Source organism: Medicago sativa, chromosome 7 (assembly GCF_051527215.1).
Source record: "Medicago sativa cultivar Bolivia chromosome 7, Bolivia_mono, whole genome shotgun sequence".
NCBI classification, from domain to species: Eukaryota; Viridiplantae; Streptophyta; class Magnoliopsida; order Fabales; family Fabaceae; genus Medicago; species Medicago sativa.
Window position 1 is genome coordinate 79,049,381 of NC_140755.1, and position 16,664 is coordinate 79,066,044.

The 16,664-nt window shown below is 30.4% G+C and overlaps 1 protein-coding gene across 1 annotated transcript; it reads left to right on the plus strand.

Annotated features, from left to right (window-relative positions):
- Positions 1-153: 153 nt before the first annotated feature.
- LOC146908918 (ER membrane protein complex subunit-like protein) lies at positions 154-5,705 on the plus strand. Its single transcript, XM_085726041.1, has 8 exons — positions 154-640; positions 953-1,015; positions 1,103-1,198; positions 1,673-1,720; positions 3,448-3,519; positions 4,120-4,178; positions 5,125-5,215; positions 5,336-5,705. The coding sequence occupies exons 1-8, from the start codon at positions 332-334 to the stop codon at positions 5,489-5,491; spliced, it is 894 nt and encodes a 297-aa protein (XP_085582167.1). The 5' UTR covers positions 154-331; the 3' UTR covers positions 5,492-5,705.
- Positions 5,706-16,664: the final 10,959 nt, after the last annotated feature.

Below are 16,664 nucleotides of genomic sequence, written 5' to 3' on the forward strand. Positions count from 1 at the left end.
AAATTAAAAATAAATACATTATATTATAAGTTTGTTACGATAACAACCTTTAAAATGGATTTACGCAACATTTTTTAAACATAAAATTTCATTAACCACAAAAATCAATATATGAAAAACTTATTGAAACAGTTTCAATCAATGACATAACTTAAGTACATAGATTCCGAATTGAAGTGTAGCAGTACAAAAGATTGGAAAGACCGATCGATCGATCCCGATCCAAGCGTGAGACTCATCCAACACAAAACTAAACTCAATTTAAGACCGAAAACATCATCATCACTTGAAAACCACACTGACTCGGTTGCTCCGCCGCGCTGAGAAAACAATGACTCTACTCCGATCAATTTTAATGGTGACTTTACTCCTCACTTTCTTCTTCACTCTCTCAGCAGCTTTCCAATCCGACGAGCTTCTTCTCGACGACGAAGAATTCGGCCTTGAAGGAGGTCGCCCTCAATCCCGTCCATCATCACCTAACACCGCCACAACCACCACCACCACTCGCAAGAGGATTCCCGACTCCGCTTCCGATTCAAAGATCCAGTTCACACTCGAACACGCTTTTGGTGATTCCGATTTCGTTGAAGCTGGTAACTTCTCTGCTCGTCTCAAAACTTGGAGTCACGGCGCTCAGGTTCGTCAATTTATTTTTTAATTGCTGATATTTTTTAAAGCTAGTATAATAATTTGTTGATTGGTTTTTTAGTAACAAGTTATAAGTTGTTTTCGTAAGCTATTTTCGGGAGCTTATGAAAATAAGTTGAAAACTGCTTATGAGCATGTCATAAGTTGTTTTCATAAGTTTTCCCAAACAGTCTCCCAGATAATTGTATCAGTGGATAAATTTTAAACAAGTCAATCCAAACAGGCCTTTATTGTGTTGAGTTTGAATGGATTAATAAAAGTATATGCTGTTGTACTGAGAAGCAACTTTGATATGTGACAGACACTGACGAAGCTGCGGTTTTCCCGGGATGCTTTCACTGAAGACGAGAAGAATAAATTCCAAGTAATTATTTGAATCCTCCAGAGCTATTTTGTAATTTGTATGTGTCTGAGAATTGTATAAAGATTTGGCACTGTTTTATTATTACAGGAGTTGTTGGAAAGAGATGATTTCTATAGGATTAGACTGCCATCCAATGTTTTGAGCCCTCCCGGCAGGGATTATATTGTTTCGTCCGTGAAAGCTGTAAGTGTTAATTAGAACCAAGTTCTTGTTCTTTGGTAGCATGCATCAAAATGTTAAGCTTCTTTTTTTTTCACTCCAATCAACTATTCATGTATGGTTTTATATTTGAATTGATGCTTGGGGAAGTGTGAATAAGCTTTTAGTTCCCAGGTCTGTTTGTTCCTTCTCCAGAAATACTGTCGATGATGTAAGATATATGTTGGTACTGCCAAATGATAGTTATTAGTGTGTGATATTGTTCTAGTAATGCTGGATATTGTTTGTTCTGCACTCATCACATGATGTTGAAAGATAATAATCCATTTGTTGTCTCTTATTTTTTCATGGTTATCTTTTAGTAGCTTGAATCTTTATGATGGTGTTACTGTTGTTGGTTACTATTTTGATACTTGCAGCTCTTTTTTCGGTGTTGTGGTTACTGTTTAAACTGCTGTCTCCAATTAGAACTGACAGTTTACGTATTTTTGAATCCAGAGATGTCTTCCAGGGGACGGTTTGGAGGAACACTTTGTAATACATACGGTAATTTACATTCATATACTGAAATATGCTGTTTAATGTATTTATGCTCTAATATCTGCAAATACAATTTCTCCATTCAGTTCAAATTTTAGTACACAAAGGGATTTCTCATATATACTCTCGTGTCATTGGGAAACCAGTCTCAACAGTCTTATGAAAATGGAAAAAATATAGTAATAAATTACAGTTGGTTTTGTATCTTGGGATAATTGACGTGTTCTCCAGCTCTTTTGCAAAAGATTTTCAGAATCAGCTGTATTTTGTGTTTATATGACAACAACAAAAACCGCTTGGATCAGATCAGACAACCCGTTGACTCAATCAAAATCCACAGTTTTACTAGGAAAAAACCTTAGAGTAGGGTATTTCATAATGATTTCTCTTGAAGTTCCCTTCACACTATCTCTACTGTTGTCAGTCTTCCTTAGTGCTTCCTTTAACTCAAGTGGATTTTCAGCGATAAAAAGCATAGTTTTTACCAGCCTCTTCATTGGTTAAACTCTTCTAGTTTATTCTTGTTGCTTACCATTCTGTGAATAGCTTGTAGAAGTAAAAGTAATTCCTTGATCCATCTCAATGTTTTTCTCGGTGATCAAAATTTCCGAACCCTTTTGATTCATCAACAAACTTCTTTTAATCATTAATATTTTTTAGCCAAGCTGCATTCATATAAAAAATACTTATCCCTTGACCAACACAAGGACCCTTTTTACATATAAATATATATAATGGGCTTTCCCTTCAATTTTATATCTATTTTTTTACAAAGGAAAAAAAAAATGAATGTCTTGGATCACAACTGGGTTCATTTTCAACTCTTTCATAGCTATAATTTTTATTGTTAGACAATTTATTTTGAAAAAAAAAGTGCAGAAAATGTTTAATAGTCTAATGAGTTTTTTACTAGTCTTGTTACGAGTGCGTCAGTACCCTAAGTTTACGTCCCAAAGTATTTTGAAAAAAAAAGTGCAGAAAATGTTTAATAGTCTAATGAGTTTTTTACTAGTCTTGTTACGAGTGCGTCAGTACCCTAAGTTTACGTCCCAAAGAATAACAAATGAAAACTATTTAATGAATATATATACCATTTTTTTTTTGACGTTATATTTATATCATTTAATACACGGGGAACTTAAAAAAGCCCTACACACATCTATTTTTGTTCTTACAGAAAAACACACACAATATAGCTCAATAAAAATGGAAGTTCTAATTAAAAAAATTCTAAGATTTAAAAGTTATTAGCTCGCTCTGACAATAACTAAACCATAAACATTAAGTTACAAGTTACTGTGCGAGAATCGTTAGCATCTGTCTTTTCATGAAATGGCAACTCGGTGCTGTAAAGCTCTTGCCTTACAGAGTCTAGGGAAGGGAGGATCGTCTGATCCCATTATTGATCTATTGTACAGTCTTACCTTGCATTTGCAAGAGGTTGATTCCACTACTTGAATACATAATCACCTAGTCACATAGCGACATCTCACATCTTCAGCAATTGTGTTTTCATATTGCATTTAAATGGAAGAAACCTAAGTGAACATGGATGCTTTAGTAGTTTTCCCTGTAGTTTAGAATATATATATACAGAACTGAACTCTGATTATTTAACTTTTTATATTATATATCTATCTTTGTGTTTACTTCTTTCCAATATATATTTTTTTAGAGTTTTTTATAATCTTACCGAGTCTTTCTGTCTCTCTCTTTCCTCTTGTCTGTTTCAGGAAGGTGTTAACATCTTGGCTGTCAATTATGGTGCTCCTGGGGCATGCCCTTTCCCCCGGCAACTGAAGCTTGTAAGTTATGTTTTCTTTGGGCAACTGAAGCTTGTCAATTATGTTCATTGAACAAGGCTCAATTTCAAAACTTTTCAACTTGTTTTGTTGTCATCTATATTCTCATCATCTTGAGGTCTTTATTGTTCGCGCAAGGTGAATTTTTATAATACTATCTTTCCATAACATTAAAAAATGATATAAATAAAAAAATTAAATGTTTATATCTGTTTCTCCCATACATACAGTCATTTGTTTGAGCGTCTAGAATGTTTGCAATATGTCAGCATCATGAAGGGTGATTTTACAATTTTGCATTCCTAGAGAGATATGTGATTAGATCCAAAACTGGCAGGTGGAGTGGAAGTTTAGACTGAAGACGCCTTGTTAACATATATTATGGACCTGAATCATGCTTTGTTTTAAAGAGTAATTTTTGTGTTCCTGAGTATTTGATATGCATGTTCTGGTTGGTTTTATTACATGCAATGCCACACTGTGTCTTGGTTCTTAAGAGTAACTGAGCATAGTTCGTAACTTGTGCAAACTTAAAGTTGTTGTAAAGCCTGATTCCTATAATGTGAAGGCTAATTTTATACATTTTTTTTCCCTGGATGTTAGCCTGCAAAGTGGTCTTTCAAGTCACACACGCTTTTGAAGAACACTGAACAGGCACCAAGGTATGTTCTACGAGTTATGATTGACATCTTCAGTTTTAATTGTAATTATTTTTTAGTTAATAAACAAATAATAACTGAAGTACATCATACAAGTGTTCCTAGCAAGGTTGCTTTGGTAGCAATTGGTTATTGATAACTTTCTAAAATTTTGAATTCTATTTGCTTTATATCAACCAAAGAAAATATCTTTTTGATCTTCCATTTTCTCTCTCTGTCAAACTAAAAATTCAAATCTGCATAATGCTGGTTTTTCACATATCTATTATAGTTTATATAAAGTCTGATTGGACGAACTTTCATGTGAATAAAGGGTCTTGTCCAGCTTTCATTATTCTGCATAATCATTTTCATTTTGATGTTAAGGCAGCTGCAGCATAATTTATTTTCAAATTTGATACATACTGGCTAGATGCCAGGCTTGTCTTATGCTATTCATTTGGCAAATGATATTGAGATACTTCACTATGCAGTCAATTCACCAACCCATCCATTTGGCTCAGGAAAATCTCGGTCAAGGGATTAAAGCCCGTTTAACTCAAACTAAAAAAATCTGGTTATTTGGTGTGATGCCTTGCTCTGGAAATAACCACGATTCCACAAACAGTATTAGTCTTACACTCATTTAGGACAATGTTGACAAAAAATAAGTGGTTGACTACACTAAGTTTAGGTGGTGATTCATTAGAATGAATTCAAATTTATCACAGTGAGAACCAGAATTTATCAGAATGAATTGAGATTAAAGATGAGATTCATATGTCCAAAATAGATGGTTAGATACACACTAGAGAATAGAGATTCATATTGATCGAGTTTAATTTTGTATTGAATCGAATTACGACTTACATGTTTTGTAAGATAGTGATAATCATTGCTTCATCTTTATGACAAGTTTTTACTTGTGTAGTGAATATATTTTATTAACAAATGTTATTTTGCTCCTCAGGACGCCAATATTTACGGAAGAGCTGATTGGCGGAGAGGGGATAGAAGGTGAACTTGTACAGCCAATAGAAAGATCCTTTTGGGCTAAATACGTGAGTATACAACATACATGCTGCTGGTTTGATCGTAAAGCCAGTTTTATTTTGTTTTATTGTTTAATTAAACTATATATACATACTAATTTCTCTATATGGGACCTTTCTTAATATCAGTGGATGTACATGATCCCTCTTGGACTCATTGTAATGAATGCCGTCACCCAAGCAGCGAATATGCCTGAGGAACAGGCTGGTGGTCAAGCTGGGGCACCGCCGCAGCAAGGAACTGCAGTACAGAGGGGAGCAAATTCTGGTGTGCGTAGACGATGATAATCTGGTGTCGTTTACCTAAGAAACCATTATTTATGGACATTGACGATGAATGCAAGTTAGTTTTTGACCTTATGTAACATTTCAAAATAATTTAGTTACGTGTATAAGCTCTGTATTTTTATTTTTTTTTGTTGTGAACTTTGAAACATAGGGAGTAAAATTTTCCAAGTAGATTGAGTAAATTAATGTCATTTAAGTTTTAACACGAAAATCCAGTTTGGTTTCTTCTGGTTTTGGTGATGATTCTGAGAGGCTATGTTAGATGTGAAGAATGATTCAATAGTTTTGAATTGTATGACGTTTTTTAGATTAGGTTTATTTAATGATAGTTTTTTAGAATAGTTGTTGTGATAGTTAAATTTACATTTTTTTTGAAAAATATTGAACCGGGTATATCAATTTTGACACTGGGTGTAACTACACACACATATGAAGTGTGGTGCATACTGAAACAAGAACCAAAGCCACATCACTTTTTGCCAAAATATTATCGACATACAAATTTGACAATAATTTAGTTGCTGCAGTTAAAATTAAAATATGTGGTTAACTATACGTTTAATTGGTTCATGAACATAACAAGTTGTTACGACTTATTAACCATTAGTGAACGTCATTAATTCAAATGTAATCTTTATTATAAACATTTCCCCTATTTTATTTTGATAGTACATGTGGCAACCTTATATTGAAAGGTGCATTTAATGTTTTCTTATCATCCAATCAAATTGAATTATGACTCATTTATTTTTTATTAGCCAATCAAAATGATTCATGACACATTTAGTTTTCATCAGCCAATCAAAATTGATCATGTCATGATTTTTTTCCCTATATATTGACAATTTGTTTTTCATTGTTTTCATATGTCTCTTCCCCATCTCTTCCTCCATAAACAAATTCATAAAAAAAAAAAAGTATTTTTCGTGTTTTAAAAGCATGGAAGTTTTTTGTAAACAAAAAAAACATGGAAGTTTAATCACTTTGTTGTAGATTATGGGGCTGATTTTATTTTTTGTGTATCTTATTGTTAATCGTTAATTCTACTTTCTCTGGATCCCATTGAAGAGCATTTGTCTATATTATTCGACTTCAAGGTGTTCAAAATCAACAATACAATTTTTAGTCGAGGCAATGTTTTGTATTTGATATAGAATCAAGGTGTTAGAGTTTATATACATTATGTTGATTGAATATTACTTAATGAATTGATAGCATTTGTCTATATTATTCGACTTCAAGGTGTTCAAAATCAACAATACAATTTTTAGTCGAGGCAATGTTTTGAATTTGATATAGAATCAAGGTGTTAGAGTTTATATACATTATGTTGAATGAATATTACTTAATGAATTGATATGTCGAAAAACTAATATCAATAAATTTATTTAGCTTTTATCTATAAATTTTCTCATTTATTCCAATTGATATGTCGACTTAATGAATATTACTATAGATGTTAGAGTTTATCCTTCCTTTATTCCAATTTTTTCTCATTAACTTATTATCAATCATGTGTTCTCTTCCTGCTATTGCTCTCTTGCAAGTCAGAAGTTTTAATTTTGTTCCCGTTTAAACCAAAATTACAGCCACTCACAAAGAAGCAATGGTTTTTAGCTTCAAATTGCATTTTCTGTGAATTCTCTATTACTAATTTTCAAGACATGAATGAATCAGAATTCAATTTAATTATAACCAATTAGGGAATTACACAAAGCCAACAACGAGATAACCAAAGTCATATATAACATAAAAATTTTGCCCAAAAAAAATATATTTAACTTTAACCCGATTATTTGTTACATGAAATTCACATCTAGAATCATGGAATCATCATAGAAAATAGAAGAAATATAAGGGGAGTATTAATTTCCATGCATTGTTTGCATTCATATAAGGAAATGCGAAAACAAATTCTTTAAATAAAAACGATGTAAACAAAAAAAAATTAATAACAAAAACATTTAGAGTATAATATTTATTACATATTCAAATTTTGCTTCATGGATATTAATTGTCATTTACTTGAGTCAAGAATGTTGACACTGTTTTCGTTCTTTGATAAGGAAACAATCGTTTACTTCAGAATTAAAAATATTACATTTTTTTTAAAGAATATTTTTGTCTTTGTGTATTCCCTTCGTTTCAAAATATAAGTAGGAGACAATCACTTTACACATGTCAATATATATCACAGACCATCACTTTATACATGTCAATATATAACTTTGTCTCAGTTGGCAGGGACATGCATTATTATATGCAGGGGTCAGGATTCGAACCCCAAACACCCCACTTATTCACCTTGAAAAAGGTGAATTCTAGCCACTAAACTACTTGATAAAAAAAAACTAAATTTGCTATGCCCCGTATAATTGCTTACTATAATGATTTTTATGCAACCATGATTAAAACATCATCCTCTCGGAAATAAAATATTTAGAACATTATATAAATTTCAGGGTTTAACAATACTTTAGTTCAAGCAATGACATTTCGGCTATAGTCCCAATAAGTCTTTTTTTTTTTTTTTTTTTTATGTTTGGTCCCCCAAATTCAAAAATTGGTGATGATAGTCCTAATAACTACGATACAATATGTAGCTTAATATAATCATGCCATGTCACCCAATAACATGTCGTTATCCACTAAAATAAAAAAAAACGTATTAATTTTGGAGACTAAAATTTAGTGTTTTTTTAATATGGGATTAACTAAATATTAATTTTTTAAACTTCAAAAGTTAGACCTAAAACTCAGAATATGATGACATTTTTGGCGGATGGATTTTTTTTATATTGTTCTAATTTCTAAACACAATTTTGAAAGAAAAAAAAAGATTCAAAATATATGTTGACTTTTTTGAAGAAAAAATACATGTTCACTTAACAGCCAAGACAAAAATGGCATGGATGATAATTATGTTGGACTAAAAAACATTAAAAAATAAAAAATAAGTAAAGACTAAATTTATAAATTCCTTATTTTGTAGAGACGAAACCTTTTCAAAAAAAATATATTTAACCCATTATTTGTTACATTAAATTTACATCTAGAATCATAAAATCATCATAGAAAATTGAAGAAATACAAAGGGAGTATTAATTTCATGCATCTGTTGCATTCATGTGTATTGTTAACTAAATAAGGAAATACGAAAATAAATTCTTTAAATAAAAACGATGTCAACAAAACTTTTTTAAATATCAAAAATATTTAGAGTATAATATTTATTACATACTCAAATTTTGCTCATGGATATTAATTGTCATTTACATGAGTATTAAAAATATCAACAAAAAAAATTGACAAAATATTTTTGTCTTTGTGTATTCCCTTATTTTCAAAATATATGTCACAGACAATCACTTTATACATGTCAATATATAACTTTGACTGTTGATATCTTTATTATTTATGGTAAAAAATTATAAAAATTTAATAAGTAGTTTGAAAATATTTATCAATACAAATTAAACATCTTACATGCTAACATTTGTATTTATCTATAAGTTAAAAAATATGATTAACATAAGTTATGTAAATAGTGTACATTGTAAAAATGCGACATGTATTTTGAAATGGAGCAATTATTTACCAAAACATATTAATCGTCACTTTCTAAACTTGCAAATAAAATAAAATCCCCTCAAAACAAAAAGAAAATAAAAAATAAAAATCAAGAGGAAGTGTGCATTATGCATGTGGAAGGAAGTGTATAAAAAAAGGAAGAGACATATTTTTAAAAATAATTATGTGATCATAAGTACATTAAGAAATTTATTAATTTTTTTAAAAGAAATTGGGTGAGCGTGGGTTCATTGAGAATGTAGCTATACAATTTTGATTTTTCTTTTAAAAAGATCATGAAACTTTACTTAAAAAAACTTGCATTTGATTGGTCCATGAAATTAAAAGTTCTTGATATTTATCCACTACTTTACTTTAAGTTGTTGTGGGCGAGTTTCTACCCTTTAAACACAATTAATTAGTTCCCTAAAAAAACACAATTAATTAATTAGTAAAATAACTCACTTAAATTTGCTTCAAGTGCCATACACGAAAAAAGGTACACACCTAATATTGTGCATTAAACGTGTGCATTAAAACACGTTTAACCACATTAATTTATATGCATTAAATGTAGTTTTTTTTTTGTCAAGAAAAAAGATTGAAAATGTGGCTTTTAAGTTATAAGTGTCCCATGGCTTATAGCTCAACTGGATGAGATATTGCATAATATATGTAGGGGTCAGAGTTCGAATCCCGGAAACCCCACTTATTATCCTTGAAAAGGAGAATTTTTTAGCTACTAAACTACTTGACCAAACAAATATAACCACTTTCTACTCCCTTCTATTTTATATTACTGGGATCAAATATAACCCTTCTATTTTATTTTAATACCTTAATACTCGCTGCTTTTTCTATCTGTGATGTTGCTATTTTACTTTTTAATATTTTACTCTTTTATATTTTCTTTTGGTGCTTAGATTTGGTTTTTCTTTATTTATCTTATTTATATTTGAGAAGGAAACAAATCTTTTTTCTTTATTTATCTTTCTTTATTCACAAAACGTTTGAATCGAGATCAAACTCAAAGTGGTTTTTCACTTTGGAGTGGTAATAATGAAAAGAATAATGATATCTGTACAACCATTTTTGTGATAATTTTAAGACAATCTTCTTATTCACTCTTCTTATTGGTCAACCAAAATCATTAATGCTCTTTAGATTGGAGACTTTTTTTTTTCCTTTCTCATATCCAATTTCAAATGCTATTAGCATCTTATATAGAGGAGGTAGCTCAGATGGTAGATAAAAAAAAAAAAAAAAAAAGATAGCATTTTATATAAGCATATTTTCTCTAGCAAGCTCCCCCGATATTTGAGTTCTCTTTAACTTACTAGAACGTAAATAAACTGCTTTAATGAATTGTTTTAATACATATTCGTATTTTTTTAATAGTTTGTTATCAGCAAAAAAGAAGAAGAATTGTTTTACTAGCAAATAAAGAAATTAATATATAGTTTAAACAACGACACTGCTGTATATTCCGAGTGGTTGGGAAATTATTATCGCGATATTAAACATTATCCTTTAAAGCATAAAAAATAAAGTACATTTGATAAAAAGCATTGGTAAACATAACTAATATGTTAATACACCTCAATATGATTAATACATGAACCAAATAATTGAATTCAAATGGTTAATAAGCTCTCTAAGGACATATTGTATGAAAACACGCACACTCTTCATCATCTAAATAAAGCTTGCTTATTGGGTATTGCTTAGTCACTCATTCATGTTAGCACTTTTTTTTCAATAAGTTTCAACACATATTGAATTACATGCATTATACATATTTAAATTTGTCATTTATTTTGATTGATTTATGGTGAAAAATAGCCAAAAACATTTAACCTGTAAGGTGCAAATTAGCCAAATTTTCTTCTTATTTTTAAATACTAATAATTGTAATAGTTTTCCTAATAAATGCATTACTAACTATTTAACCATTAATAAGTAACTAATTAACCATTAAATTTAGCATATTTCCTCACTTTTTATATTTTACGATCCGTAAATCATGCAATTGCTTATGTGATTTTTATGAAGTCATGTGGTTTTTTTAATAAGACCATAATCATTTAAATTTACTGAATTCCATTGATTACGTCTTTTCCTCTGTGTCTTTATTAACCTTATTTACTACTCCATCTGCTCCCTTCTATTTTATTTTAATCCCGTTTTTTTTTTTTGTCAGCATTTACTATGTTAGTCCAAATTTTACAATGTCATATTTCTAATCAAACATTTTTTAAAAATATATAATACTACAGATTAACGGATAATTATTGTATTTATAGCAATATCATTGACAATCAAATGATTTCAATGTATTTCAAAGTAAATAAGGATGCGGATTTTTTCTTGCCTTTTAAATTTGAAACATTGACGATTATTTCCTTTATCTGCACTCCCACATATTACATCTATTGAAGATCAAAATTTGTACATTTTTTTTGTTGCGTACGTATGTAACTCATTTACCAAAGATCAAAAGTGAAGGAATTTAAAATAATATAAGTATGCATCTTATCAACTCATCATAAGACATTGACGTTTTTCCATGGTTTGTTCCCTACCAAAGACCAAAAATGAAGGAATTTAAAATAAAGTACAAATTTAAATAATTTTTCTATTTGATATAATTTTTTTAGGCAAATGACATTAAAAAGCTAAGAAAGCAATTCATCGTAATGTTCATAGTTCTGCAAGAGTATACAATGAGTTGAATCATCATATTCGGCTAAGAGAATCCCCACAAATGAGATTGACACCATATTTTGACCCAAAACCTTAAGACATTAGGTATATGGGTCATCTCACTAATATGTTGTTTAACAACCACTCTTGCATCCAATGTAGAAGGTTAACTCACATATGACACATTAACATCTCTCTTTTAACTGTGAGACTCTTTGTATTTGTGACTTGGTGAGATACCTAATAAGGTTAGAGGCATACCATGGTAAAAAAGGTGGGTTGATGACGGTTTCAAAGAGGGATTTTTTTTTTACTTCTTTTATGAGAAGAGATAAAGTAAATTAGAAAAAGAAAGAAGATGAAAAAGAAATTTTAACATAGAGAACTAATAAGCGAAAATAATAAGTTGTTGTTAATTTTATGGGTTTGTTGAAGGAGTTTGAGATTATGGCTAACTATACTACAAAAATAATATACTAATAAAAAAAATCCATATCAATTTTAAATGTCTAATAAATATGTATTTTGTTAACTTAGTATAACAGCATATATATCGTTTTCCTTTTGTGAGATCTTACAAAAGACCAAAGGTGAAGAATTTCTTTATTTTTTTAATAAAGGAATAGAATGCAAAAACTTCAAGAGAAAGATATGATGTCTTAATTTGGTTGGCACCTCATAACTACTTTTCTCCTTTTCCGGCCCATACTCTAATAATGGGGAAGAACTTTGAAATAATAGAGGTTGACAAAAAAAATATTGTCTTGCCAAAAAAAAATTGCATGAATGTGAATGACATAAAAAATATAAAATTTATGATGAAAAAAAGTTAAACAAATGACACACAAAAACCAACAAAACAAATCATAATAATATTGATACATCTCATGGAGCTTACATTGGATTGTATCAATGTATTAGACTATATGACAAACCACACAAGTGAGATTAATATTACATTTTTATTCCAAATATCTAGGCATACATATATGAGTCATCTTACGTATATGTTATTCAACATCTACTATTACATCAAGTGTGAGACTCTCTATGTCCATAATTATATGACATAGTCAAATATGGTGAAACAGATGCACAACAAGATAAAAAAGGTTGGTTGGTTGTGATTTAATGGAGGGAGATTTCAGTTCTTTTATTTCATTAGAAGAGAGAAAGAAAATTAGAAAATAAAATAAGATGAAAAATAAAATTGAGATTGTGATAAATGATACCGGTAAAAAAAATTTGTTCTTTGTCCATAAGGTTATAAAGAATAAAGTGAGTCGAATGAGTCAGAGATTTTTGAGTAATTAATTTTCCAAAAATTAGACTTAATTAAAAAAACACAATAACATTTAAGAAGTTCTAATAAACATGTTTTTTGTTAATTCAGCATAACACATTAGAACTTTTCTATGGTTAAATCTAACCAAAGACACAACATGAAAAAATTTAAAATAATACGGAATGATTAAAAAAATTGCAGGAAAACGAACAACAACTAAAAATTTAAATTTAATATAAAAATTAAACATCTACCCTTATATTGATCATCTCATTTACATGTGTCTCGACATCTACAGTTGTATCTAATATGGAACTTTAAATCACAATTGACACATTAACATATCTTTCTTAAGTGTGAGACTTTTTGCGTCTGTGATTGGAGAAGGGTTTATGATTCTAACTTTCACGAAAAGAGAGAAATGAAATTAGAAAATGAAAGAATATAAGTAATTTGAAAATGAGAGAAATGATAGAAAAAAGTAGTGAGTGTTTTGTCCGTGGAAACATTGAAAATAGAGCGAATTATTGGTAATTTTATGGTTTACAGGAGTTGGAGTATTCATTCCACCCAAAAAATAAATAAACTCAATAAAAAAATGACACGTGATTTTAAAGTGTCGCTTTGTCAACTTAGCAAAAACATGCATTTTTTCATTCTTAGATTCCACAAAAAATCAAAAGTGAAGGTATTTTAAATAATAGAGGTTAGATAAAAACATTTGCATGAAAGTAAATGGCATCAAAAAAAACGTATATTTAATATAAAAAAAATTAAGCAAACAAATTTCAAAACTTAACAAAACAATTAATCATGATGTTCAGAGTTCTTAGAGTGCCTATAATAGGTTTGATCATCACATTTGACAAAGAAAAACCCCACATGTGAAATTCACACCACATCTAAATTCAAAACCTTAAGATATTGGATATATTAGTCATCTCACTTATATGTTGCTCAATATATACTTTTATATATAATGTATAAGTTCTTTCAAAAAAATAATAATATATAATGTATAAGTTTAAATGACACATGACACATTAACGTCTTTCCCTCAAGTGTTAGACTATCTGTATTTGTGATATGATGAGATAATCAAATAAGCTCAAAGGCACAACAAGGTAAAAAATGTGGATGGTGCCAGTTTCATAGATGGATGTCTTTGTTCCTTTCTTTCAGAAGAAAAGAGAAAGTAAATTAGAAAAAGAAATAAGGTGAAAAGGGAATTTGTACACGAGACAAATCATAATGGAAAAACTAAGGAATGTGTGCTTTATTTGTGAGAGTATAGGGAATAGAATGAGTTGCTGGTAATTTTATGAATTTGTTGAAGGAGTTGAAAATTACTTGGTAATTATGTTACCAAAATAACATATTCATTAAAAAAAATGTCACATCAATTTAAAACGTCTAATAAACATATATTTTGTCAACGTAGGAGAACACATCTATATTTTTTTCATTGTCAAATTGGTCTAAAGATCAAAAGTGAAGGAATTTAAAGTAACAGAAGTTGAATAAAAAATTGAAAGCGAATGACATCCCAAAACTAAAATTTAGATACAAAATTAAACAAATGACACCATAAGACTAACAAAACAAATCGTCATATTGTTGGAACTTTTCGTGGGAACCTTTATTAGGTTGTATCATAACATTGGTCTAAAAACAAGCACACAAGTGAGATTAATTAACAACTTCACCCAAAATCTTAAGACATTAGATACATGAATCATCTCACTTATTCGATGAGTTATTTTAACTCACACTTGACACATTAACATCTCTCTATTCAGCATGAGACTCTCTGTATCTGCTATCCACCACCACGGACCACTTCCGCTTCCCAAAAATATTGAAGCAGATTTGTACAACCGATGTGAAATCCTATCTTTTCACACTATTGCATCTCATATCAAATCAGTGACTGTCCGCCCGATGTGGTTTACGACATATCACAACGGTTCTAGAACCGATGTGACAAGTGAATGACGTACAACATCAGCTTTAGTTACATCGGTCGCAACCCGATGTGAAATGTCGATTTCAACCGATGTGAAATGTCATTTCTGTAGGAGTGGGACTTATGGGGGAGCCAACGCTTGTGTGAATTGACACATTGCAGAAAGAGCAATCACACGAGTGATAATGATGTTACATCTTCATCCAAAATTTTAAGTCTTAACTATATGAGTTTATTTTCACTTATTTACTCTTCAACCTCCAATATTTTATCCAATGTTGAGATTTAACATACATTTAATACTTTACAATATTCTCTTCCTTTAAGGATGACGAAATTCTAGCCCGTGCTTGGCACGGGTGTCTATACTAGTTTTATCTATTTTGATAAAAAAAAAAAATCGATCTTACAAAATCATTAACCATGGTTAATTTGCAATTTCATTAAAACTACCAAAAGAGAGAGCATCAAAACTACCAAAAGTGTCCAAAAAAAAAAAACTACCAAAAGTGGTACAAAGAACACTTCCACTGAGTGCTACCATTAAAGTCTAGCTATTCAACACTTGCTATGGCACAAACAGGTACTACTAATCCAAGAAATACAAACCAGTTCAGCAACAGAACTAGTAGTACATAAGAAAAAGTCAAAATATCAATAGAATCCTCTCTATCCAACCACTAATGGGAACACTTTGTAATACATTGCAATTGCTTACTGCAAAAGGTATCTCTGGTTGAAGATTTGATAAATTAGTATCTACCGAATCAACTAACTCAATAGAGTTTTCTACTGTTGCAGCACACTCCATATTCTTATCAGCAGCCTCATTATTATTGTTACTACTTCCTTTGTTGTTCTGTAACATGTTCTCTTGGATACTCTCACTAGTTTTACCTCTGAATCATGTTTCTCATTGGCAATTATCTTACCATTGGAAGTTTGTAGAGTTGCAACCTGTGTCCTTAGCCAAGCTAGACTTAGAGTGTTGCAAGTTCACATTTGAAATACCACAGTAACAGGGATATTGGCTTCTATATTCTTGTCAAGTTGTCTCGGATTTTGCTCCGAGACTAACTGTTGCTTTTCCACAGTTACAGTACCTCTACTATACTCAGTTTCCTTATTCAAAATAGCCAAATTTTCTAATAAAACCTTGCCCTTGTCAACATTGCTGGTCTGGCGCTGCTAACCATCTTTAGACAAGTTTGGAATTTTATCGGCCATCTTATTGCATTGCTGAATTGAATGCTGGATTAACCTACCATTGTTGCAGAATAACGGCTGTTTTTTGTACTCAGTTCCCACATTGAAGGCATGATCTTCCCTTTCCACTAACACAGTATTGAAGATTTTGTCCAACAGGTCTATATCAACCAAAACTCTGATCATAGTGACCAAATGGCCTAGCCTCTGAGGAATCATCTAAAGCTAGTGGTGTTCCCACCCCCGAACAATTTCAAACAAAAGTCTTGGCGGCTAATATTCTTGGGGCAAGTCTAATAACCAGAGTTAATTGTGTTCATTTGATGATTAATGAGTCGCGATATTTTATTATATCCATTAACCAATCCATTGAATGTGATTTACCATGCATTTAAATTGCGTTAGACTATTAATTATGTAAAAAATAACGCAACACTTGT

Coding starts and splice junctions, on each gene's coding strand:
- LOC146908918 (XM_085726041.1), top strand. CDS start 332: ATGACTCTACTCCGATCAATTTTAATGGTGACTTTACTCCTCACTTTC. Junction 1,199..1,672: donor TTGTTTCGTCCGTGAAAGCT/GTAAGTGTTAAT, acceptor TTTTGAATCCAG/AGATGTCTTCCAGGGGACGG. Junction 4,179..5,124: donor AACACTGAACAGGCACCAAG/GTATGTTCTACG, acceptor TTTGCTCCTCAG/GACGCCAATATTTACGGAAG.